Source organism: Aptenodytes patagonicus, chromosome 18, assembly GCF_965638725.1.
Source record: "Aptenodytes patagonicus chromosome 18, bAptPat1.pri.cur, whole genome shotgun sequence".
NCBI lineage: Eukaryota > Metazoa > Chordata > Aves > Sphenisciformes > Spheniscidae > Aptenodytes > Aptenodytes patagonicus.
This window is the reverse complement of record NC_134966.1, coordinates 2,929,652-2,953,522: the sequence shown is the minus strand read 5'-3', so window position 1 is coordinate 2,953,522 and position 23,871 is coordinate 2,929,652. Positions and strand designations below refer to the sequence as shown.

At 45.9% G+C, this 23,871-nt stretch overlaps 1 protein-coding gene across 1 annotated transcript in view; it reads right to left on the bottom strand.

The window, feature by feature from the left end:
* Nucleotides 1-23,871, bottom strand: part of CACNA1B (calcium voltage-gated channel subunit alpha1 B) — a 308,891-nt gene that overhangs the window by 98,884 nt on the left and 186,136 nt on the right. Inside the window, exons 15-19 of the mRNA XM_076355414.1 lie at nt 19,911-20,042; nt 18,954-19,026; nt 12,736-12,853; nt 5,913-5,980; nt 641-747 (exon numbers count right to left, since the gene is read on the bottom strand). Of these exons, the coding sequence (XP_076211529.1) occupies nt 641-747; nt 5,913-5,980; nt 12,736-12,853; nt 18,954-19,026; nt 19,911-20,042 (498 nt within the window). The remainder of the gene's footprint in view (nt 1-640; nt 748-5,912; nt 5,981-12,735; nt 12,854-18,953; nt 19,027-19,910; nt 20,043-23,871) is intronic.

Below are 23,871 nucleotides of genomic sequence, written 5' to 3'. Positions count from 1 at the left end.
AGTGTATATGAAAATGTGGGCCCCAAGGCAACATTGTCTAAGGATTCTGGTATCACAGAATCTGTGCGTATGTCCACATCCACGCAGAAAAGCCTGCATCTGAAAATGCAAACCGATGTTTCTAGCTGCAAACCAGTGACTGTTCACATATGTGATTTTATTCAACCCAGCACTCTTTCAAACAGCAAAGAAAGAGCATTCAAGCATATTTTTCAGTCTGCTGTTTAGGAGGATGCCTTTACACTTAAATTCTCAAAGCAGAGATCATTAAAGAATAGTTAATACATTATGTGCACACATACCCCTTGAAAGTAAAAATCCAAAGTGAAATGTTAACACTTCACCTGGTGAAATCTATCCCAGGACAGCTTAAAAAAAATCCTTCTAAAATACAGTTATTTATAGCAAGGCAAAAGATAAGGCATTACAAAGAAAAACAAACTAAAAGAAATACTTAATTAAATTCATGGTTAAGCAATCAGCACTAAAGTATTCAGTCAACCTAAAGCCCTGCCAGTAACAGAGATGGTATAAAAGGGCTCACAGAGTACTATGGGATGCTCCACTTGAACAGACATATATCAACACTGAAAAACAGAAACCAAATGCTAAAGTTCCCAAATAATAAAATAATGCTTACGCGGCTATGGAAATGTTAGCTGCAGACATGGGGCTGACTTCTGCCACTTCCTTGGCCTTTTGCAGGGCGAGCTTTTGATTGGTGGCTTCCTCCATCTCCTCCTCGTCCTGGTGCAGAAAATCAAGAGAAATCAGAGCATGTGTCACGTAACGACAATAACCAGAGCTCCGTGAGGCACGAGTCATACGTGACTGTCACTGCCGCGCTGTGAGAACAGTGGAAACTCATTAAAATAAGGCAGAATTTCATAACTTTTTGCAAGGACCCCCTGGGTAGGGCCTTGGTGCCAGCAACAGCTGGTTGAGATGAGAAATGCAAGGTTTGGTCAAGTGCTCAGTGCATTTTTTCCAAGAATCATCTTTACATCATCTCCCTCGCAAAGCCTGCTTACCTCTCTTGGGTCTCCTCTTACCACTTAGCGTTCGGGCAGGAGACTATGGCAGAGCAGGGAGAGACCTGACCACAAGTGTGACGTTTCTGGGGTGAAGTGAGCCCCATTTATCTCAGCCCTGCATGTGCAAAAACACTCTAAAGCCTATGTCCTAGTGAAATGTATGAGAGAGACTCCTAAATCCTTCATGACTTCTGGTCCATGTGACTTTTCTGAAACAATGAGTTTCAGGATTTGACTGGTGCTGCTCACACCAGTTTTACCCCAGGTATTTCCACTTATTTCAGTTGAATCACTGAGGACTTACAGGGTGAAAACAGGAAGGAGGAGTCTGTAGATTCAAGCATAGATCAGAAAGATGGTTACGTTCATGCTTTCTGTATAACCCCAGATCATGTGGATTTTTAACCTCTGTTGGCATTGCAAGTTCCCACAGAGTATAACTGTGATTTATTTCCTCCTACCTGGTGTAATGACAAGAGAAATAGTGCTCAAATTCAAACTACAGGTTCTTAAGCAATGAGATGAGGGCAAAAGGCAAAGAACAGCCTGGTTCATCTTCAATGGTCGTCTAGGTTAAACTTCCTTTGAACTTTCTAGCCAGTCAAATTAGATAGAAAAAATCATGGCAGGATAAACACGGACCCTTTGATGGCAATGTTAGCATCACACATATTCAAGGAATAACCACATGTCAAGATGAGAGCCGTCACAGACTCTTCTGTCAAACTTTATGAAATGCCACAGGTCTACCTCTGCTGTTCAAAGGTGATGCTGTGAAAGAGTTATGCTTAAAGTAATGAAAGCAGACAGTAAGACACCTAGCTGTGAAATAGTCATATAGATTTATCCATCCTGAATACCATATGCATAAACAATTCCTTGCTCTGACTTTGGTGTTATTTATTTTCTTAAACTGAACTAATTTTGAAACTGTTTTCCTTTTCTCCTTTCGAAGAAAAAAGAAACAATAGGAAATTAATCCAAAAAATCTGCTACCAATAAAGTTTCTTTTTTTTTCCTTTCTAAATATCAGCAAATCTGTAACAAGTAAATTCCTACTGCAGTGAATGGAGAACCTGAGACAGGCCATGAAAAAAAGCCCTGCTGAACAATTATACAAAGTCAATATTTCTCCACTGCCAACTTCCAGTAAATTTATCAGTGATTTGGAAGTTTATTGTAAATCAAGGGTGTCTGCAGAATATGAATCTTCTGAGGATTAAGGCCCCTATTAAGAAGGCTTTTAAGCTTTTCTTTTCATTCCGCAGGTATCTTCAAGTTGTTTCTTCTCTTGAGGCTGCTCTCCAGCAGTGTTAAAATCACATACATTCAAAGGCTCTTGATTTTTCTTTCTGTGCACCTAAAGCAGCAGGTGCAGTTTTTACCATCGCTTTAAAATTTGTAGCTTCAACTCCATTCTCCCCATTGCATCAGTAATTCTGCTGGATTCAAAAGGCTCTCAGAGTAACAGCAGAAAATACCCGTTGTCATTATAAATGCAGCCGTCCCTAACTCAGAACAAGCACACTCTTTAGCAGATGACTGCTTAATAATATTTCTGTAGCTCCTTCCACCCAGAGATTGCAGATCACTACAAAAATTAATTAATTTTTTGCCTGATACTTACACTGCGGGGTCTCACTGGGGCACAGACTCATCTTGTTCTGCTTGAAGCACGCAGGGGTGTGACGGTGCATGACTGAAACCAGCTCTGAGCTGCGACGGCAACATCCATCCATCCCACCTCCCACCAACAGCCCAGCTCTGGCAGCTCGACTGTCACCGTCGTTATATAGGGGCAAGCGCAGATGAAGGCCCTGCCTATAAGGATGTCTCTCTTCTGTGTTTCCCTTCTGTTTTCTAGAGCTCTAAATCTTCATTTAAACCCCACGGTTGATCACATGCTAAAACCCATCTTCGGTGCCACCCATAATGATGTGCATAGTTAACACTGACTGCTCTTTATTAAGTTCACCCAACTAAAGCCCTCTCCATTGGGAAGGAGGAGGAGGGGTCTTCATGGCTGTTAGACTCTTGTTTTTGTCACTCACTTCAGTCCATTATTTCTGAGGATTTCTCAAACTTTTCATATATTTTTATATAAAATTCACACATCCCTCCTGTCCCACTTTGCGTGTTTTTATACCGCTTTCTCAGGGACTGCTGGCAGTGGACAGAGGTCAGAGAACACACTTGGTGCTTTAGGATATTTAGGAAAATAAAGGGTCACCTGTGGCGGCTTTACATGCCAGTTTAACGAGGATGAAAAACGAACTGCTGTGTGTCACCGGAGACATCGTGGGATGGTCAGCGGAGAGAAGATTTTAAAAGCAAATTTTGGGGGCACTTTTAGATTCCACTCTGAATAAATGAACAGGAAGAAAAACCTGCCAATACATAGAAAAATCTAGAGGGTAGGCAACCAAAGAGATTCAGGACAGTTCTGAGAAACCACTAGAAATTAAGTTGGCAGAGTTTAAGTCAGTGCTAAGGGGGAGAGCAAGCACAGGAAGAGGAGGAGAGAGACCTGGGGAGGGAGAGGCAGAGGCTGGAGAACAGATTCTTTATATATTCAAGGCAAAGAAGGTGATTCTTTTTTTTTCCCCCAAAAAAAATGAGTCATTCCAAAGTACTGGTGAGTTTTGTAACAGACATCGGATGATCAAGCTTAAGTTAAATATAGTTACAATTCTGATAACTTCTGTTACAGGTCACAAGGCCTAGCTAAGGCTACCGAGAAATGTTCAAATACCACGATAAAAGAAGTCCAAATTAGCATCCAGAAGTGGAAATGTTGGTTGAAATGTTTCAGTCCTGAAGGTTAGCTGGAAAGCTTTCTGTCTCTCCAAAACAGAGGCAGTTGCAAACTGCTTATGGTTTTCCCACATTATATGCAGTACTGATCTCGATTAGTTTTACAGTGTAAATGTCAAGAAAGTCTCCTGAGATCAACTGACTCCTGAGTAACCTAATTATACCTCCGGGCCATTTTTGGGTTTGCATGATCATATTTACTTAGCAATAAATCCCTCATTCTCCAGGTATGCTATATAATTGAATTACTTTTATCTTTTTCCTCTTCTTTTGAAAGCCCTAGTGATTTTTTGGGATCATAAATAAAATTAAAGCAAAAAAGAGTTTCTCAAGAAGCTTTATGATTTGGCAATGCTGCTGAATCCATCAATATTTAATTATACTTTATGAACATCAAGAAAGTCAGGGTTCTAACCATCCCAGTCAGCTGCTGAAATATTCACAAGAAAGCACTAAAAGGATTAAGAAAGAAGTAGGATGAGCTTCATTATCCAAGAATTGTGCTGGTCCTGATCCTCTTTCTTAACACATGCAAGGGATGCCCGTAAATGTCCTGAACAGGCTGGGAGGGTGCATGTCTCCAGGCTGGAGATTTCTGTGGGCTTTAGAAAGAACAGGAGCAGCTGAGCTGCTGTAAGGGAAAAACTTTCCAGAAGAAAACACTGAGAGCCATTAAACACAGCCCTGAGCTGCATTATGAGAGAGGAGGGATGCAGAACATGGTCTCAGAGACCTAGGAACATTTATTATACACCTGAGAGCCACCAGCCGTCTTGTACGGTCTGCGCCGAATGGATATCGGCTGTCAGGAAACAAGGCTCCAGTCAAATCTGGAAGCTGCAGCCAGTCATGCAGCTCCACAGCAGAAAAGGAGAGCTGGTAAAGACAAGCTCAGCTGCAACAGAGACATGGATTTTAACTGGGAATGGTTGGCTGCTTTGGTCTTCAGCAGCTGGAGCGGGGTAGGAAACTCCTAGAAATCCCTGTGTCCCTGAACTGTGGAGTTGCATTGTGTATCCATGAACTCCTGCACCTTTCTACAACTCTAAAAAGACAAAACATCCTTGCCCACTGCTGCATAAGCACATGGTTAGTGATCCTCTTACCCTATAAGGAGTATATAAGCTAAGGCTTGTAAAATACAACTGCTAAGGTGGATACGGAGCTTCTTTTGCCACGAGCAGGTCACTGTGACTTATGGCGGTGGCAGCAGCACAGCAATGGGGTGTGCATGTTTTTATCCACTCAGTGAGAACAACCTGCAAATGTGCAAACAAAATCTAAGGCTGCCTCATAAATACAACTGAGTATGCTACAATGAGAAATCAAAAGTATGTAGTAATACGAATCCAAACTGCAGCACTCGCAATCCTTCCTGCGTAATACTGAGGCTGTAAGTTTTTCTCCATAGGGAATGCTCCAATATAAATCTGCTCATACAGCAGAGTGACATCGGTGTCATTTCTGTCTCTTGCCAGGACCTGGCTTTCTGCCTGCGCTTGGGCTGGGGCCTCAGATTTCTCTTGCACCTGGTGAGAGGCAGGAAGATCATAACATCTTCACTGAGTATTCACAATAGCCTCTGCAAGTTGTTTTCCAAGGAGCTGATTGGAGAATGTTAATTCTTTGATCCATCCCGAAACTCAGCAAGGTATGAAACATTAGTGTGAGACAGCAAAAACAGCAATACAACACCTGCATTTCCCCATGCCTAAGCTTCAAGTCAGCCAAAACCTGTTAATTGCTTCCTCTGCTCTTGAAAACAGCAAATGCTATGAATGCCTGTGCACCTCCATGCAGCGGCGAGATGAGCAATGCCCACTGCCCACTCTGATAAAATGAAACTAAAGAACATGAAATAGTTCACTGAAACAAGCCTGAAATGAAACAAACCTGAACAAGAATAGAACTCCAGGTCCCTCTCTGCAATGCAAACTGGTAAATAGGGATACCGCATGAACAGGCTCTAGAGGAAATCTCAGGGTGTCTGGAAGGGTCGGTAACGCATGCTTTAGATCCAGCAGCTGTGGTCTAAGTTTGAAGAAGGAGAAATCTCATACATACCTTGGTCAGCTCTTGGGCATTTGCCAGATTGTCAACAGCGATAGCCAAGAAGACATTCAGGAGCGTATCTTTTGGGGAGCAGCTAAGGAAAAAATCTTCACACAGCAGACAGAGTAAACTGTTCCCCTTCTGCTGCCACTACCTCTTTTTCTTCACTTACAATCATCGGTATATTATGGACTGACCCCTTGCACCACTGCTTTATCTTCATTTCTAACTCACCCCCTTCTGCTGGGAGCCAGCCTGCAGCGCAGCAGGTGCTGGACACCCATTTGTCTCTTCCCCAGCAGATATCCCTGGTGAGGATACACACACGTGCTGAGCAGATGGGCTTTACAGCGCTATAGGTGCAACCAGTACGGGACCACATGGTTGTCCTAGAGACACAACAGCCCCTGTTTTTTCATTCCAGAAAATCCACACCTACACTCCTGCCTTTACACACACACAGAGGATATAATCTTCATTTTCCCCTTTTGTTTAAAAGGACAACTGGTAGAGCTCCTGGAAATCAGTCATTTTAAAGCCAACATTTGCAAAATATAAACATATAGCTATATAAAGGCATTTGGGTACCATGAAAAAGTTAAGCTTAGGTCACTGCTGCATTACATACTGGCGGGAGGAAACTATCATGACGTATCACACTGAAGTTGATATGACAATTAGACGGCCACGGACATCCTCTATCCTGAATGCTGCAGCATCACGCAGAGCACAGCTACAGAAGAGGCTGTTAGCAGGACACCCAGCCCGAGCTAATGAGCTCTGCTGGGAAACAGGCCGTTAGTCCTGGCCAAATTGCATGTAGCCCAGTTAAACAACCGCCAGTGCCCACGCTAGCCTGGGTCTCTCTGCAGAGCACTGCATTATATCACTAAGACATAACATTTTCCTATAATTATTTATTCATATTTTATTTTCATTTTTCCACTTAATGATTTCAGCTATTACTTGTCCCTTCATATATTTTATTGTTGTTACTCCAGCTATGTGCCTGCAAACAACCCCAAAACAATTGTGAGATACCTTTGCACATGAAAGGAGAGCAAGCAAAGCAAAACCAAGTCTAAACTACTCTCCAAGAAGAAAATGCATTTTGCTCTTGCACATTATGTGGTAGGAGGAGAGTCACTCACTCCATAGCTGTGTAAAGCTATGATTGCTCCTCTAAATATGAAAGTACATGATAATGAAGTTGATCTCGTGAGTATTTATTCTCTGGAGATTCACAAAGGCTTTAACAACAATGCGCTTCACTGTGTTTGTATTGCATTGTCCTCGCCAGAGCCAAATACGAGTCTGGGAATAGATGCAGGTCCCCATAAGCTGACTGAAATGACTGCAGCAGCTTTAGGCAGCTAATTAACCAAACAGAAAATAACTGGATGTGTCCCCTGTTTTGGTCTGTGTGTTGGAAGCAACACTCAAAGCAATGCCGCAGCGAAGGCAGGACGGAGGGACGAGGGCGGCGTGCTGGGGGGAGCCAGGCAACCGCTCCAGTGAGGGGAGGAGAGGCAAGGTGTGAGCTCCCAGGGTGCTGCCAAACCTGCAACAAGATTTTGGGAAACCTTGGCCTCGGTTCCCCTTTGATTGCTTTCCATTTCTCAGAAGGACGCCTGGAAGAGGCATCAGAGGTTTCTCTATAAACAGAGGAGCCAAGAGCGGTGCAAGGCTGATTCATCAGCTGCAGTCGTCTCTGCTGAACAGGAGCATGCCCAGAAATCCTTGTGCTCCAGCAGCCTCTGGGCAGCACACAGGCTGTGGGCGCTGCTGGCTGGGGAGCCGTCGCCCCACGTTGGCACAGCTTCAGGAGACTTCCCAGGGCAGCCAGGGACCAAAGCTGGCCCAAACAACCAGCTCAAGGCCTCTTTGCTTTCCCTCTCAAGAGCTTTCACCAAACATAATTCAGCCAAGACTTCAGAACCAGACACTCACGTCTCTAATTCCCATTGAGATGAGCGTCTCCAGAGCCTGAATGCCTATCGAAATTGAAGCCTCTGCTTGTGACAGTGGAAAGCAGTTGTTGTATTTAATCTCTTCAGATGCATCTGCATCCTGACCACCAAACCCTGCAGCGGATGGGACACAGAGCCCTGGGGTTTCTCCAGGCAAAGGCCAGATCATCCATCAGGTTTTCTCTGTGTCACGTAACACGGGATGGAGGTTTTTATCATGTGAGGATGATTCCTCTGGGACAGACAGAGGTTTGAAATGTGATGCCCATCAATTGCTCCTTCCTCCGTTCCAGCCGGACAGCAAGGAGTGCGGGAGCACTTCAATCCCACTGAGCCCAGCAGAAAAAGAACAAGAAAAAGGGAAAGATGATGCTGAAACTATCACCTCCCTCCCACGCTGAAGTCAGAGCTCAATCAACTTTTCATCTGCAGAGATACTAATTTCCCCCCTTCCTTTTAACCGAGGCTTGGCAAGAGGGGGCTGTCACTTGCGGGCTGGGGGTGCAGGCAGGGAGGCTGAGGCACCGCTGCCCAGGGCACCGGGGTGCCGGCCGGTCCCGGCCGTTTGGGTTTCTTCCTCTGGGGTGCTTCCAACGCACTGGAAATGCTTCCAAGCCTCCTGCTCTGGGAATAAATGTCTCGGTAATAAAACTGTCTTCCTACCCCTGCCTCCTACACACACATGCTGAAAATGTCTTGTGTAACATAATCAACCACTGGAAATATAATTAATTTTTTTAACAGATCGGGCTGTTTTGTTCCATCTCCAGGCAGACACAGCCTGGCAGACTTGGCTATTTCTGCCCCAAAAAAGGTCCCTCAGCCCTTTCTGCAGAGCTCAAGGATTCCCAAATATCACCCAAACTCCAGCCTCTGGTCCAGGCTGTATAACCTGGGCAGACCCATGGACCTTGCTGGGCAGCTGAGCCAGCGGCTGGTGCTGGGTACGGCTCTCCTGCACAGCAGCTAAGGGCAAGGGGAAGGGCAGCATGCTCCAGGCATTTGCTGCTTTTCATTTTAGGCTCCTCTGCAGTTTTTCATGGGTTTTTTTCTTTTTTTGTCTCAACAGATGCATCAATTTCTCAATTTACCGGATAACAATGAATACAGGCATGGTGTAATTTCCTAGAAAATGGGCCAAATCCTGCTGTTACTCTAATCATACTACTTTCATTAAACCATTTCAAATGTGGAGGTCTGGCTCCACACAGACTCTCTGGAACTAGGAACATAATGTGAGAGGCTTCCGACTTAGGAAACCAAAGTTTCTGGATCTTTTCCTTGCAATAGTCCCTTGAAAAAGTAAATGGATTCAAAGAAGCAACTGAGCTGCAGTGAGAAGCAGGGGAAGCCGGCACCCACCCGCCTTTCTTCTTCATGAAAAAAGAACAATCACAATGCCCCAAGCAGCTCTGGGAAAAGAAGGGAGTCACTCATGTTTAAAAAGAGCAGGTTTTGCAAGCTGACCCAAAATCGCCAATGCCAATTCTCTAACAAGATTTGATCCAGTCTGCCTAAACTCTTAAAAATGGACTCACTAAATGCCAATGTTCAAAAAATGAAAATAAAACCCCTCTCCCAGCAGAGGAACCGAAGTGCCTTTTGCTGATCAGCATCCAGAAGAGCTTAGACTGATTTCAACGGTAGTGATATAAGAAAATAAAAAGTCCCACTTAAGAAATTCAGCCGCAGTGAGCGTCTGTGTGGGGAGGGCTGGTGGCAAATCCACACTTGACAAATGACAAAAATCCATCGCGTAAAAAAGAAGTACATTTTTAACGCTTTTTGGAGGGAGTTCTGTAAAGCAGAGGGGGGAGATCTTTGTGAAGTCCCAAGTTAGAGCAGAAAAGACAGTTCACATTAATCTAATCTGTAATTAAGCTAATCAACAACTTGGACTGCTCTCTATAGGGTGTCCTCTTGGCATTTGCTGGGCTGTGGGGCTCTCCTTGGGAAGGTGAGCCCAAGGCTCAGACACGTACCTCACCCTGTACGCTCGCCTGTCCTTAACATTGCTGGGGCACTGCAGCATCGTTGACATTAATGACTATTTTACTTCCCGCAAAAATGCAGGACTGTTCTTTTCTGGAAAACTAAACTTCCTTTTCAGGCGTTCCTGGTTATGTTTTGACAGTTAATGATAACGTAAGTCCCTGGTAAGTCATACAGTTCAGCTTTCCCTCAGAGATAAATGACTGCCTGCTGCTTGCTCTCAGCATCCAAACTGTAGCTCGTGAAAAGCAGGGGTAGCACCGACCTTACTGAAATACTGTTTGAAATATCAGTGCAAGCATTACTGGGCTTACTGCTGCAATTCCCACGGAAAAGATTTAACCCCTCATCCTCCACCACACACTCCAGCCTCAGTTGTCCCCTCCTGCCCATGGTGCTTAAAGCAAACAGGTCCACGTGCGATGCAGAAGGACTCTTACAAGCTCTCTGTGAAAGCAGCTGATGCTCTCAGACTAAGTTTCTACAGAGACAATCTGGACCAGGTTTCTGATTCTCCAACAGGGATGTATATCTCCATAGGAATTAACAGATTTCCTTCAGGCTTATAACTCTGATCACTAGAAGCTGGTGAAAGAAGTCTTCTAGGATATTGTGAAAGGGTTTCTGAGTGTTGTTACTCTTTGTCAGCCAGCTCTCCCCTCTCTCTGTACTTTGTGCTCACAGAAACTCACCTGCAGAACTCATGGAGAATTAAAGAATCACACCTGACATATCCTCCTTGCTAAATGCACAAATAGTGCCCTGAGGAGTGCTCTGGCTGCACTAAAGCTGTGCCACCATCATGCAACTGCGGGCAAAGGGGACGAGAGAGGCACTGGAGATGGTCCCGGGGAAGCATCCAGGAAAGCCACCTCCTGGCTCTCCTCGGCAGCAGGACAGCAGAAGGGAAAGCAAGACAGCTGCTCTCTGCCAGGATGATATTCGGGGAGAATGTGGGTAAGGTTTCGTCTCACCACTCTGCCAGGGCAAGCAGAGGCAAATATCAAATTCATGGCAGTGGTAGTAGGTGAACCAGGTCCTTATTCCCTCCTCCGGAACATCGCCTGCTCTTTCCCTTTTAATGAAATCTAAAGGACAAGGAAGAAGCCCCCTCTTTAAATGAAAGGTGCAAGAAGGGGATTTATATCCTGTTCCTCAAAAATGCTGGATCTTAGCTGCTCTAAGGTTAAAAGTTTCTCTCTCAGCCCTGCTGTCAAGCCTGATTATAGCTTAATCTCATTTTCAAATGCCAAGCCCTGAGGATTTAGAGATCTCCCTCCCTCCCAGCTCTCCATTGACCCAGTTTTCCAAAGCCTCATGTTTCTGGAAGGGGGCATGTCGCCCGCCACGAGGCAGATGTCTGAGCATAGTTGCCAAGCCAGCCCAGGCATCATGGCTGCTCCGGCTCTGACAGTGCATGTTAATGGGATAAATCCCGCAGAGACACACAGCTCGCATGCTGCCTGCTCCACTGTTCCCTGTCTCTGTTCCTCATGTTAATGGGGAGATTTTAGGCAAAGCGAAAGGGCCGGAGCCCTGCCGCACAGTCCATGGGTGCTGACATCCCATCTCTTGTCATCTTGACCCCCAGCTGAAGGGGGTCTATGTCTATAACAACTCTACATCTTTAGCACAAGTACTGCCCCCCACATACCCTTCCCTTTCTCCTAGGTACCCAGCCGATGCTGCCAGCCCAAACAGGACTCTCAGGAAAAGATGAATGCTGGGACTGTAGCTAGCAAGAAAGTTCGCACTGCTGGGGAACCCTCCAGAGAGCTCTCAAGCAGAGCGGCAATGCCCAGCTTTATTATCCCTATTTTTACAGAATAAAGAAACCAGCCAGGCTGCCTCACATATGCAACAGTTTTTAAGTTTCCATTTTTAAGGATGCTCTGACTCCACACAGCTTGTCACTGCAGCCAGCAAACATCTCGTACCATCAATTTTGTACCTAGTTAATGTGAGCAATGCTACGTAACATCAGCCCATCAGCAGCCTCCATCGTGAAGCAGGGACAGAACCATCACAGCTACTACGCTCTGCTGGCTCTCCTAATTGCACCCAGCCATTAGATCAGAGAATCTCTTTGCTCATTTCTGTATAAAATACAGCCTCCCTTTCCAAATCCCGGCTCCGTGTGACTGCTACCTTCTTGCCTCCTCAGAACTCTCTGGGGACATAACACACGTCAGAGTGCTGCTGGGTCCCCAGCAGACACCCTGGGACATTCTGAGGGGACACAAGCTTCCAGTTTCCTGTTGCCCTCAAGACATTTCCGTGACTAAGCAGAACAAAACATCTTCAGAGACTTCATGCATCAGGTCTTGGAACATGATCGAATACTCCCAGAGCCCAAAACCCAAGATCTGGACTTAAGTTTTAAGCATTATGTGGATACAAGACAAGTCCAAGCCTTTGGAATAGCATAGCTGGTTAAGCTGTCATGTAGACAAAGGCACCAAGAAACTGGAGCCCGATCTATGCACTAAACCAATTTCAGCTGTTTCTTCCCCTGACGTAGTGCAAACTATCTGTGAAAATATTCAAGGTACAGAGGTCCTGCTCTGACTTGACTTCAATCATTTTTTCCACAACATAAATTAACTCATAATAGGACATTCTTAAGGTAAAACATGAAAACTGAAATGAATGAAGACCACGCCCACATTGCCATCAGAAAAGCGACACCAACATGGACAAACTGCCCATGCCTCTCACCCTGGGTGCTGTAAGGAGCAAAGTTATAGCAATGATTTAGTTTTAAAAAGCATAAGTGAGGGTGTGAGGATTTAAACAAAACTAGATATTTCCAGCGCCCCAGGAAGGGTGCGTGGCACATTCTGCCACCAACACAAGGCAATGTGTAAGGATACAGTTACCAAACAACGTCAGGACGATGAAGTAAATGGAGGAGAACATCCCGGAGCGGACGCCACCCTGCGACTCTATCCCGTGGTACATCACCGCATTCCAGTCTTCCCCTGTCAGGATCTGCACAGTGAAATTCGAGAGAGAAGAAGAAAGGGTGAGTCAATGGAAAGACAAAGTAGGTGAGGTCTGGAGGAGTCAGGCAGCTTGATGCAATCTAGAGCTGGTCTTTGGGGGAAAATGGATGAGCACATTAGCGTGGCAGACTGCAGTGTTGGACATCAACCCCCCAGCCCTGGACGGTCTCACCCTGGGCTGGATGCAGCTTTCTCCTCCGGCATGGACTGAGGAAGTGAGGACCGCTGGTGAGGGAGGACTGTTGCCCCATTCCTGCCCTCTCTTGGTCACGTGCCTCCTGCCCACCTCTGACTGTAGGCTCCCATGCAGAGGCAGTAAAAGCCATGTTCCACACTTCACCCCCAGCAAAATTTCTCCCCCCTCTCCATTTTTAAGTCACGCAGAGATACCAGGTTTCAATGGCTGCGTGCATGGCATTTCCAACAGACCTAAGAAAACTCTGACTTCTAAGCTCAGTGCCCTGAGTGGGACCTCTGCCAGCTTCCACTCCTTTCATTCATTTCATACAGAAAGGGTTTGCTCAGCTCCCCTCCAACCCCCACACGCTATACACACTGAGTGATGGTGTAAGAGGAGGAGAAACGCTTGCAGCCCCCTTCCTCTATTCCTCTGTCCCTCAGGGCTGCAGACAGCTTTGCTGCAGCTCTCGCATGTGTGGATGTTATTCCCAATGCCAGGCACTGGGCAGCACAACCACTGCAAGGTTTGCCAGGGGGCTGCACCACAACGCGTTCTTCTCCAGGATTCCTGCTTGCCACAAGGACCCTCCGCCACCCAAATGGCCCCAAACTGCAGAAAAAAAGCCTAAGGGGAAGCAATAACCAAAATGCATATGAGTGAGGACAGACGTCCTTGTACAGAGGCGAGTACAACCGCAGCCTAGCTCTGCAGAGCTGTCCTGGCTGCAGGCTCTGGATACTGACCTGAGGCTAATTAGCAAACACATGAATAATAGAAAAACTAATCATAATAAGTGAAAACAACTAAGACTCAAATAAGCCTTGTCATGCTAGATGTTAATTTTGCACAGTCTGAATTGCCTGCCGTTCCTGTTCTTCACCAATGACTGTAACACAACAATATTTTGGGTAGATCAGCACTTCATCTGCCTGCCATGGCAGAGTCAAACGACAGTTACTTTTAGTACATTAAAACATGCCCACTGGGATGTGGAGTTCAAATTCCTAAATAGGAAGTTATCTTTGTGTTTGGTAGAAGAAAAAAACAAAGAAAGCCCAAAGCATGATGTATGTTGTAGTAATCAAGTCCCACGTGCACACAGTATGCTCGAAACGATTGCAAATTCCAGACTAGTTGTCAGCTGCTGATAGAAAATTTCTCGCTGCAGGGTTGGTGCTGATGACAGCAATAGCTAAGAGCCAATAGACACAAGGACATACAGTGCATACACAAACTTGTTTCCTAAATGCAGAATCCAGTCTCAAATAGTTCCGGGACCAGGATTCAAAGCCCAAGCCTAACCCACACCGTTGGAGTTACTCTGGATTTACACCAGAGTGCATGAACCAAGGCATTGTGCTTTCAACTCTGGCACTCAAGTATGAAAAACATTGTTCACAAACTTGCATTCACATCATTTCCATGAATTCACAACTCTTCCTGCTTTCTGGGAATAACCACAGGGTGATTTCTGTTCACTCAAACATTTGTGGAAAGGGAAATTGGTGGGAACACTTCTGTGCCCTGCAGAAGACCAGGAGTCACAGGTATCACAAATTACAGGCTGCATATAAACAAGTGCTGGGGAAGATTATGGAGAGGTTCATCTTGGGGGCGCTCACAAGGCATGTGCGGGACAACCAGGGCATCAGGCCCAGCCAGCACGGGTTCATGAGAGGCAGGTCCTGCTTGACCAACCTGATCTCCTTCCATGACCAGGTGACCTGCCTAGTGGATGAGGGAAAGGCTGTGGATGTGGTCTACCTGGACTTCAGCAAGGCCTTTGACACCGTCTCCCACAGCATTCTCCTAGAGAAGCTGGCGGCTCATGGCTTAGACAGGTGGACTCTGCGCTGGGTCAAAAACTGGCTGGACGGCCGGGCCCAGAGAGTTGTGGTGAATGGAGTTACATCCAGTTGGCGGACGGTCACGAGCGGTGTTCCCCAGGGCTCAGTTTTGGGGCCGGTCTTGTTCAATATCTTTATCAATGATCTGGACGAGGGGATCGAGTGCACCCTCAGTAAGTTTGCAGATGACACCAAGTTGGGTGGGAGTGTTGATCTGCTCGAGGGTAGGAAGGCTCTGCAGAGGGCCCTGGACAGGCTGGATCGATGGGCCCAGGCCAACTGTATGAGATTCAACAAGGCCAAGTGCCAGGTCCTGCACTCAGGTCATAACCACCCCATGCAGCGCTACAGGCTTGGGGAAGAGTGGCTGGAAAGCTGCCTGTCAGAAAAGGACCTGGGGGTGCTGGTCGACAGCCGGCTGAACATGAGCCGGCAGTGTGCCCAGGTGGCCAAGAAGGCCAATGGCATCCTGGCCTGTATCAGAAATAGTGTGGCCAGCAGGAGCAGGGAAGGGATCGTGCCCCTGTACTCGGCACTGGTGAGGCCGCACCTCGAATACTGTGTTCAGTTTTGGGCCCCTCACTCCAAGAAGGACGTCGAGGTGCTGGAGCGTGTCCAGAGAAGGGCAACGAGGCTGGTGAGGGGTCTGGAGAACAAGTCTGATGAGGAGCGGCTGAGGGAACTGGGGTTGTTCAGCCTGGAGAAAAGGAGGCTGAGGGGAGACCTCATCGCTCTCTACAGCTACCTGAAAGGAGGTTGTAGTGAGGTGGGGGTCGGTCTCTTCCCCCAAGGAACAAGCAATAGGATGAGAGGAAACGGCCTCAAGTTGCGGCAGGGGAGGTTTAGATTGGACGTGAGGAAAAATGTCTTTACTGAAAGAGTGGTTAAACATTGGAACAGGCTGCCCAGGGAAGTGGTTGAGTCCCCATCCCTGGAAGTATTTAAAAGACGAGTAGATGAGGTGCTTAGGGACATGTCTTAGTGGGCATGGTGGTGTTGGGTCGATGGTTGGACTCGATGATCTTAGAGGTCTTTTCTGACCTTAATGATTCTATGATTCTATGATTCTAAGTCCAGCAGGTTGGGGTCTGGGTTTGAAAATTCAACTGGATTATTTTGGAAGTGGAACAAAAACTTAAAGAAAAAAAAAAATTGGTTTATGGAACTTTTGCAGAGAGATAAATGGTCTAAACCCACCAACCTGCCTGCACAGAGCTGAGGATGCTCTCTGAGGCCCTGGCAAGAGGACAGACACTTTGACCTGGTGTCCTTCCCACTGTTTGCGCTGTCACCCATCAGCTGGAGGAAATACTTAAGCAATTAAGTAGCTGCCCTCAAGGAGCAGAGCACATGCAATAAAAAAAAAGTCTTTCTGCTCTATAAAGTCTCTGTTTATGGATGCTATAAGAACTTCTTGCTACAGGAGAGAAAAGGACAGCATTGCAGAGGGAGGGGCACAAGCAATGAGGACTTTGGAGTAAGGTGAAGCCCAAATATTTTGGTTTTCCCCGGGCCCAAAGCTGCTTTTGGCTGCCCAAAATGAACATTTTGTCCAGCGCAACTCAACATGTAATACTTAGGCTTGGCTGAGGAGCCATCAGGTGATGGAATAAAAACAGCTTTCAAGAGCTGTTGTGAAATCTTAATGGACTAATGAGCACATTAACGGTGGGAGACACTCAGATGCTGGGGATCAGTATCGCACCATTTCAAAGGGCTGTTCTGAAAGTGAGCTGCTTTCCTGAAGAAGGGCCTGAGTAAATGCAAAATCACGTCAGCTCAGTGTCATATCCCTCAGGCAGGTCAGTGAGGGCAGCCAGGCACACGGACATCAAACCGAAGCCAGCTCTGCTTCCCAAGCCTCAGCAGGCGCCCATCAGCAGAGCTGAGGTTCAGTCCCTTCCTGCCACCGCGACTCCTCACCTCCTCCAGCGGTCACCGGTGCTCTTCTTCTTAGCAGCCGGCAGCATGTAATTGTTTACATAGCAGCTCTCAGGGAGCAGAGTATGTATGGATAACAGAGGTCTTTCTGCTTCATAGAGTCTCTGCACTTACAGACGTTGTAAATGCTTCCAGCTCAATGATTGCTGGAATAGGGACATGCAGCTATCTATTTTTCACGTGTATATAGATATATATGAATATATATATAGTTTGTGTTTGTATTTTGTGTATACTTCAGCTCACAAAGACTTTCTTGGGAGCCAGGAACTGCAGAAAAATGTGTGATGCTCTTCAAAGGGGATTTAGGGACAGGAGGGCTCAGTTGCACCCAATGCTGAGTTCAGCCAGCTGCCAAGCAGACAAAATATGTCCCGGGAGTTGCATGACAGAGGACCGTGACCCAGCCAGGTCTGCTGAAATGAAACGGCCTAAGGCAGGCTGCAGAAGACTTTGTTTAAGACTGCTTCTTAAACAAAGAATCTCCAAAGGGGTTAGGGATGAACAGGGTGTATCTGGCTTTATTATATTTGTTCAACACATGGAATGCATTCACGGAATGATGCTACTCTGCTCATCAGAGCAGCAACCAAACGAGCCTGCTGGCTTGCCTGCGTTTATGGGAGACGAGGTTAGAAAAGGATCCAAAGCCCGTACTGAAGTAACGTTGACACGCTATTTGAAATTCAGGGGAGGAGGGGGGATGGACTGGGAGCAGAGGTTATCGAAATGCTTCTGCAAAGCTGCACAGAGTTAATACAGCGCTGATGGCTTTTGCTGGTTTTAATTCGTAGCTTTGACGTTCTACACAAATGTCATAAAACTAACTGTTTTCCTTCATCCCACAGCCACTATATTACAGGGGTATTTATCTCAGGAATAGAAAGGAAATATTTCAGCAAGTATTCTCAAGAGATAGCTATAGTCCCAAAGCAAAATAACGTCAAAATTTCCAGATGCTCATATCCAGAGCCTGACTCAGGTTCAGTTCCGGCTCTGTGGCAATACGTTTACGTTTCTGTAAGCCCTTTCTTTGATGAGTACTAAAATACCATGCAAATATTAATCTACCATGATTTGCAATATCCTGCGAGGTAAGTACTACTGAACCTGCTTCACATCTGGAGAGAAGCAATTCCCATATGAAGCTGCTTATGCAGAGGTCACAGGACACATTTTCTTTTAGATTCTTTTTCTGTTTTAATCCAAAAATTGTCATCAACTCAATTTTTTTTTATCCTTTTCGGGACGGGACACGGAAATACATAATGCAAGCCTTTCTGAGACCTAGTCAGATCGGGGGTCAAGTCTCAGCTCGAGCCCACATCAACAATTTGTTTAGGACAACGCTATAAATGCAGGGTGGTCTTCCACAGACCTGTGAGTGTTACCTGCACATAGAGCAGGGTGCAGCATCCCCAGGTCGCTACTGAAACACCTGAAATAACTGTTTAAAAAAGGCATGCAGAGAACAGCTGCAAAATCAGGCTCTTAAATCTGAGCATTGCACCTGCCAGAACTGCCACTTCTTCCCGCCACCTCAGGAACTTGCCCGAGGCTGATGCCTCTTTCTGTGCTCCCCCATTGATTGTAATTCTTATCCAGCATTATCTTATCTTGAGCAATTACCCTGCAAAGTGCTGCATTGTTTCCTTACTGCCCGGAGATAGCTCAGGCCTGTCTCCTCACTAAATTATGGCAACCACAGGAGAGAGTGAGACAGGTCAACCACACGCGCTCCCCGTCTAGGATTTCTGACAGGACGATTTATGCAGCGGGGCACATGCGGGTGCTGCCATTGCAGCGTGCAGCCCCAGCCAGGGGCCTCAGAAGAAGAGAGCCTGGGCACGCACAGCCTTTAAGCTCGGCACAGAATTGTCTATTTTATCAATATTTTTTTCCTAGCAAAAAGTCTTTTGTTCTAGTTTTCCTTAATTCCATAGCATTGATTTTTAATGATGCATTGATCGGTCAGTGTGGCAAAAAACATGAGAAGGAAGGACTTTCTCTTTCCTAAATTCCACGGATTTTTGGGGTCCTCTTTGCTCCCCGTAAGCAGGAAGAGATGCCCGGGAATTTATTTTCTAATGCTCACTCAGGACAAGGGATGGCTTTACCTGGAATACTGTGAGGATGGCGGCAGGGAAGGTATCGAAATTTGTGGTTGGTGTTTCATCTTGAAAGTTGAATCTAGACAGAAGTAAGAATAAAAACAAGAGCAGTAAGAGAGAAACAACTCTCCTGCAGTCTTCTAATACGCTATAACACAAGTCAGAAAGCAACATTTGTTCCACCTGGCAATAACACCCCAGGCAACCGCAGCGGGGAACACGGCATCTCTGAGAAGATGCTTATTTTATTTTATTTTATTTTATTTTATCTTATTTTATTCCTGGAGGAAATTCTGACACTTTGAAATCCATTTTAATCCACAATTAAAACAAACAATCAAAATCTCAAATGCTTTTTGTGGAACAAACCATTCCAAGAAGTTGTTGTTCTCGAGTGTAAAAGTCAAAATTGAAATTTCCCTCTTAGTAGGTCATTTAATTTTAATTTTTTTAAGATAAAATAATGGTTGATTAAAAAAAAGTTATTTCATTTCAGAAATTATATTGGAGCTTGAATGGTGATATTGTGACAGTTCTTTTCATCACAATTGGCATTTCTTAGTGAAAAAAATCAGATTCAACAAAACTATGTTTTCCAGCAGAAAAATATTCCAAGTGGAAAAAAAAAATCCTGTTGCCCTGGCTGTCAGGGAAAGAATTTGTCTCTCCCCTCACAGTAGAAAAAGCGCTGCCTCCCTCAGTCCTCTTTCAGAGGTCTGGGTGTACATGGCGACTATGGAATAACGTAGGAGCTGTGAATTATAGTAACTAGAAAGAATTCAGCTCCAGGAAAAACACCAGAACAGGAACTATTCTCCTATAAACCAGAGATCACAACTCAGAAGCCAAGACAGACTGACATCTGCACCCACAATGTGAATATTTTGAGCCCTGCGGCCCCTCTCCCCCTTGGGTATTGCTTTTAGACTACCCCTGGAAAGGACAATGATTAATTAGACTTACTGTCCTCCAAAGAGTTGCATCCCCAGCAAAGCAAACACCACAATGAACAGGAACAGCAGGAAGAGCAAACTGATGATGGACTTCATGGAGTTCAGCAAGGAGACCACCAGATTCCTCAGGGAATTCCAGTACCTGCGTTGGAGATCAGAGCAGCCCAGAGAGAACGTTAGCAGGAGAAGAGCCTTCGGTGAGAAACTAATACGATCTATTTTCTTATTAAAAATAAAGGAAAAGAATGGCAGGGAATATCAGCATCTTTAAACTCCCCTCTATGATTGGAAAATACAGCTCACTGAGGGGCAAAACCTCTTGTAGCATCTCAAGGGCAGAGATGGTCACCTCAGGGCACATGTACCCATGCAGAGCAGTCGTCTGCAGTGAAAGTGTTCGGTTTAATTTCTCAGTAACCCCTTCCCTGGTGTACATTTCGACCTTTCTGCATCTTCTCATCCAGCACAGCAGTCAGCAGGGGTGTCAAAACCAGGGACGTGTCGATATCATCAAGGTGAGACTGAACGTGGGGACAGTGAACCCCTCCCTTTGTAAAACACGAATCGGGAATGAACAGCTCATTTCCACCAGCACGTCTTTGCAGTGTGTCCTTCCAACTTATCAAATGCCAGTACCCACAAGTGGACTTAAACTCCCATATGTTTAAACATTTCTGTAGACGTTTAACACGCATTCATGCACAGCGATGCCCTCCGTGTGGGGCAATTCAGCCACTTGGTTTAAGCATCCAGGGCTGAGCAACCGCCTCAGAGGATGAAAACAAATCCAGGACATTAACTCCAACACGGCAAGAGGGAATGGCTCAGCCCGAATCCTGACTGACACATCCAAGTCGCATCTGGCCAGATACTGAAGTTAGTTGCTTTTATCTCCCCCGTCCCCTGGGACGGCCTCTGGCACACTTGCAGGTGCAGACAGGCACGTCGAGTGATGGTGTGCCGGGGAGGGTGCTCAGAAACAGCTCTCTCTCCTGGCTTTATTGCCCTGCTGAGAACAGGCAGGGAGCATTTATATTAGGAAAACTAATGAATCAGAAAATGCAGAAAGAGCTATTAAGCAGAGGAGCTCTTTGACTATCTCCTTTTGGACAGACAGGCATGCGGAACAATGGGGCTGGAGCAGGCGGTAGGAAATGAGTGATTTAGAGCCATTTCACGTGTCCTCTGTTAAAAGTTTTGAGTCTGAGACCATGGGGGGAAAATTTTCTCTCTTTTTCTCCAGTGACCTCTCTCGTTTCCACTGCTTGGTGCTGGGAGCTGCCATCCAGAGGTCACTCTCTGCAGCAGCATGCTCTACCATCCTGCCCTCTGTGTGTCCTCTGGCTGCAGTTCTGGGGACAGACCCATGCACTGAGCTCCTTCCTGCAGCGCAGCTGTGGGGATCCAGCAGAAGGAAGCCCATGGATTTGTCTGGTCTCCTGATGGGGAGAGAAGCTCAGAGCTTGAGTGAGAAGAGCAGAAACACCATCCTTTCCCTCCTCTTTGTCTTCATTTTCCTCCCCTTCCTTCCCCCAGGTGTAGCTGGGAGGACTGAACCACCCCACATTTCTCTATGCTGAGGATGATACGGGCACGTCCATCCCAGGAGAAGGAGGATCTTGCACTCCCATTGCACCCATTCCAAGAAGAGTAATGTCCGTAATACAGTGACAGAGGTTTCAGGGGAAACTTTGGTCTCTCGGGAGAATATCTTCAGTTGAAAAAGTTGCAACCAAACCTACTCAGGGTTAGCCCCTAAGCAAAAGGGGCTGAGCTGCTCTCCTTGGAGAAGGAGAAATGGTTTGCTGATCACAGGGTTCTCCCCTGCTTGACATAATGGCTTCAGGCAAAATCTGCCACAAGCAAGGGGTTTGCACCTTGCAGTTAACACAACCGGACACAAAATACATGTGGAGGCTCTGGCTTGCCCTGGAAGAGCTCAGCACCAAACCCTGCCTGACTACAGAGTGCCAGGATATAATGAGGAGTTGCATTTCTACCCATGCCAGTCCCCATTCAGGTCTGTCATGACGAAGAGGAAAACATGTGAAGCTCTCTTCTCCTTGTCCTCCTTCCTGAATTTAGCCCCTCTTAGGCTGCATCCCCTCGCAGTGCATCCTGCTGTCACCGTTCAGGCCGGCTGTAATTTAACTTTTTAACTATTGCATCACTCTGCCGTCTGCAGTCACACTGATTTGGAACATATGAATGGAAAGGTCTAATACCATCGATTATTCAAAGCAGGTGGATTGCAAACGGCTTCTATTAAACACAGAGGCAAAAAAAAAAAAAGAAACAGGGCAGGGAGCTTCAGAGAAAAAATACTGTGAAAGAAATGGAAAAAGGGAAAAAAAGAAAACTGCTGAGGGTCAGGGTGTTTTCACAGTAAAGACTGTAATGAGAGCGGGTGGGCAGCAATCTGTGCCTGGTGCCATCGCTTTGGTCGCTCTCCGTGAGTTATGTTAGGACTGAGCTGTGCAGCTCAGGCACTGGGATAATGTGGCCCAGCACAGCTGAGATCCCCCCATGTGAGCTGGGAGGAACCTGGCTTCTGGTAACACAATGTCATATCAGGTGAAAAATCCACCTAGTCAGGTCAAGGGAACTTCAGCATCAGAGGGGTGAGAATTTCACTCGCTGTCCTGAGAAGGGGGAGAGCACTCTGCTTGCTCCATGATTTGCTTTGTTAAGTTAAATCTCACGCTTCATCCCTTCATTATGTTGGCTAAAACCCTGAATAGTAAAAACTTGCAAAAAGACCATTTCAACTTGCAAAATGTCCAGAATTTTTAAAAACTACAACACGCAATCAGATACACTAAATCTCAGTAGCTCTGGATAAAATTAACTGCTGAATATTAATTGCTATGAATTTGCTAAAAAACCTGGAGTTTTCCATAAATAAGATTAGTGCAAAGGTAGACTAAGAGATATTTTGGGGGCAGGTGCCCACCTCTTTTGCTGGACATTTACAGAACTTAATGTTTCCAACCCCTCTGTCCCACAGTACAACAAACGACACAGTATCAATCTTGGATCTGCATAATGATTAGCAGATATAAATTAACAAATGTGACAGTCTACACTTTACCTATTTAGGGTGGTTGGGTTTTTTTGGAGGGAGGTGCTATTCCTCCTTTTGTTACTTTAAGCCAAGAACAAGTAAGAGAGTGATGGAAAGGGGTGAGCTGAGGAGGTAATGGTGTTAAAAAAAAAAAAAAAAAAAGGTGGAAAACAACAGCAGGAGCACCCAAATATCAATTTCCACCCTACAATTTTGAAATCCTGCAGCAATTGCTCTAGATGGATTTCTAAATTGCACAGTAGCTGTTTACTAATGCCAGCACACATTAACGCAATGCATGGGCATGAAAACAACTGAAAAGCTGCGGCAACCCAACCCTAGTGAAAATTCAACTTCGCAGGCTTAAGACTGAAAACCTCAGACATTCCCAGACCAGACACAGCACAGGCAGCAGCAGCACACTTCATATTTGTGTCAACAGAGTGGTTCAGGCACCAGGATTTAGTATCCAGCAATAACCGGGGTAGCTCAGTTTACCAGTTCCTAAATACTTAAGGAACTATCACCAGATCAGCAGCAGATAAGGACAGTGGGCAGCTGATGGGGCTTAGAAAGTAAATAAGAAAATTTTTTTCTCTTACCACAAGAAATAAGGGATCACCTCACGAGATTTTTGTTTTAAGCAAACTTAAAAACAAAGAAAAGGAGGATGCTCTCATGCAGCCCATCACTACACTGTGGAGCCCTCTGCCCAAGGGCCGACCGTATGAAATCTGTACCACCAGCCCCACAGCAAGTAGTAGTGCTGGTACAATCCTGTACATGAGGCTGGGGAAAGGGCTGTTAAAAGTCCTTTTCGATGCAAGTTCTGGCTCAGGAACTCCCTAAACTTTTGACTGCCAGAAACCCAGGTTGCCTTGCCAAGGGAAGGGCAATTCTGCATCTG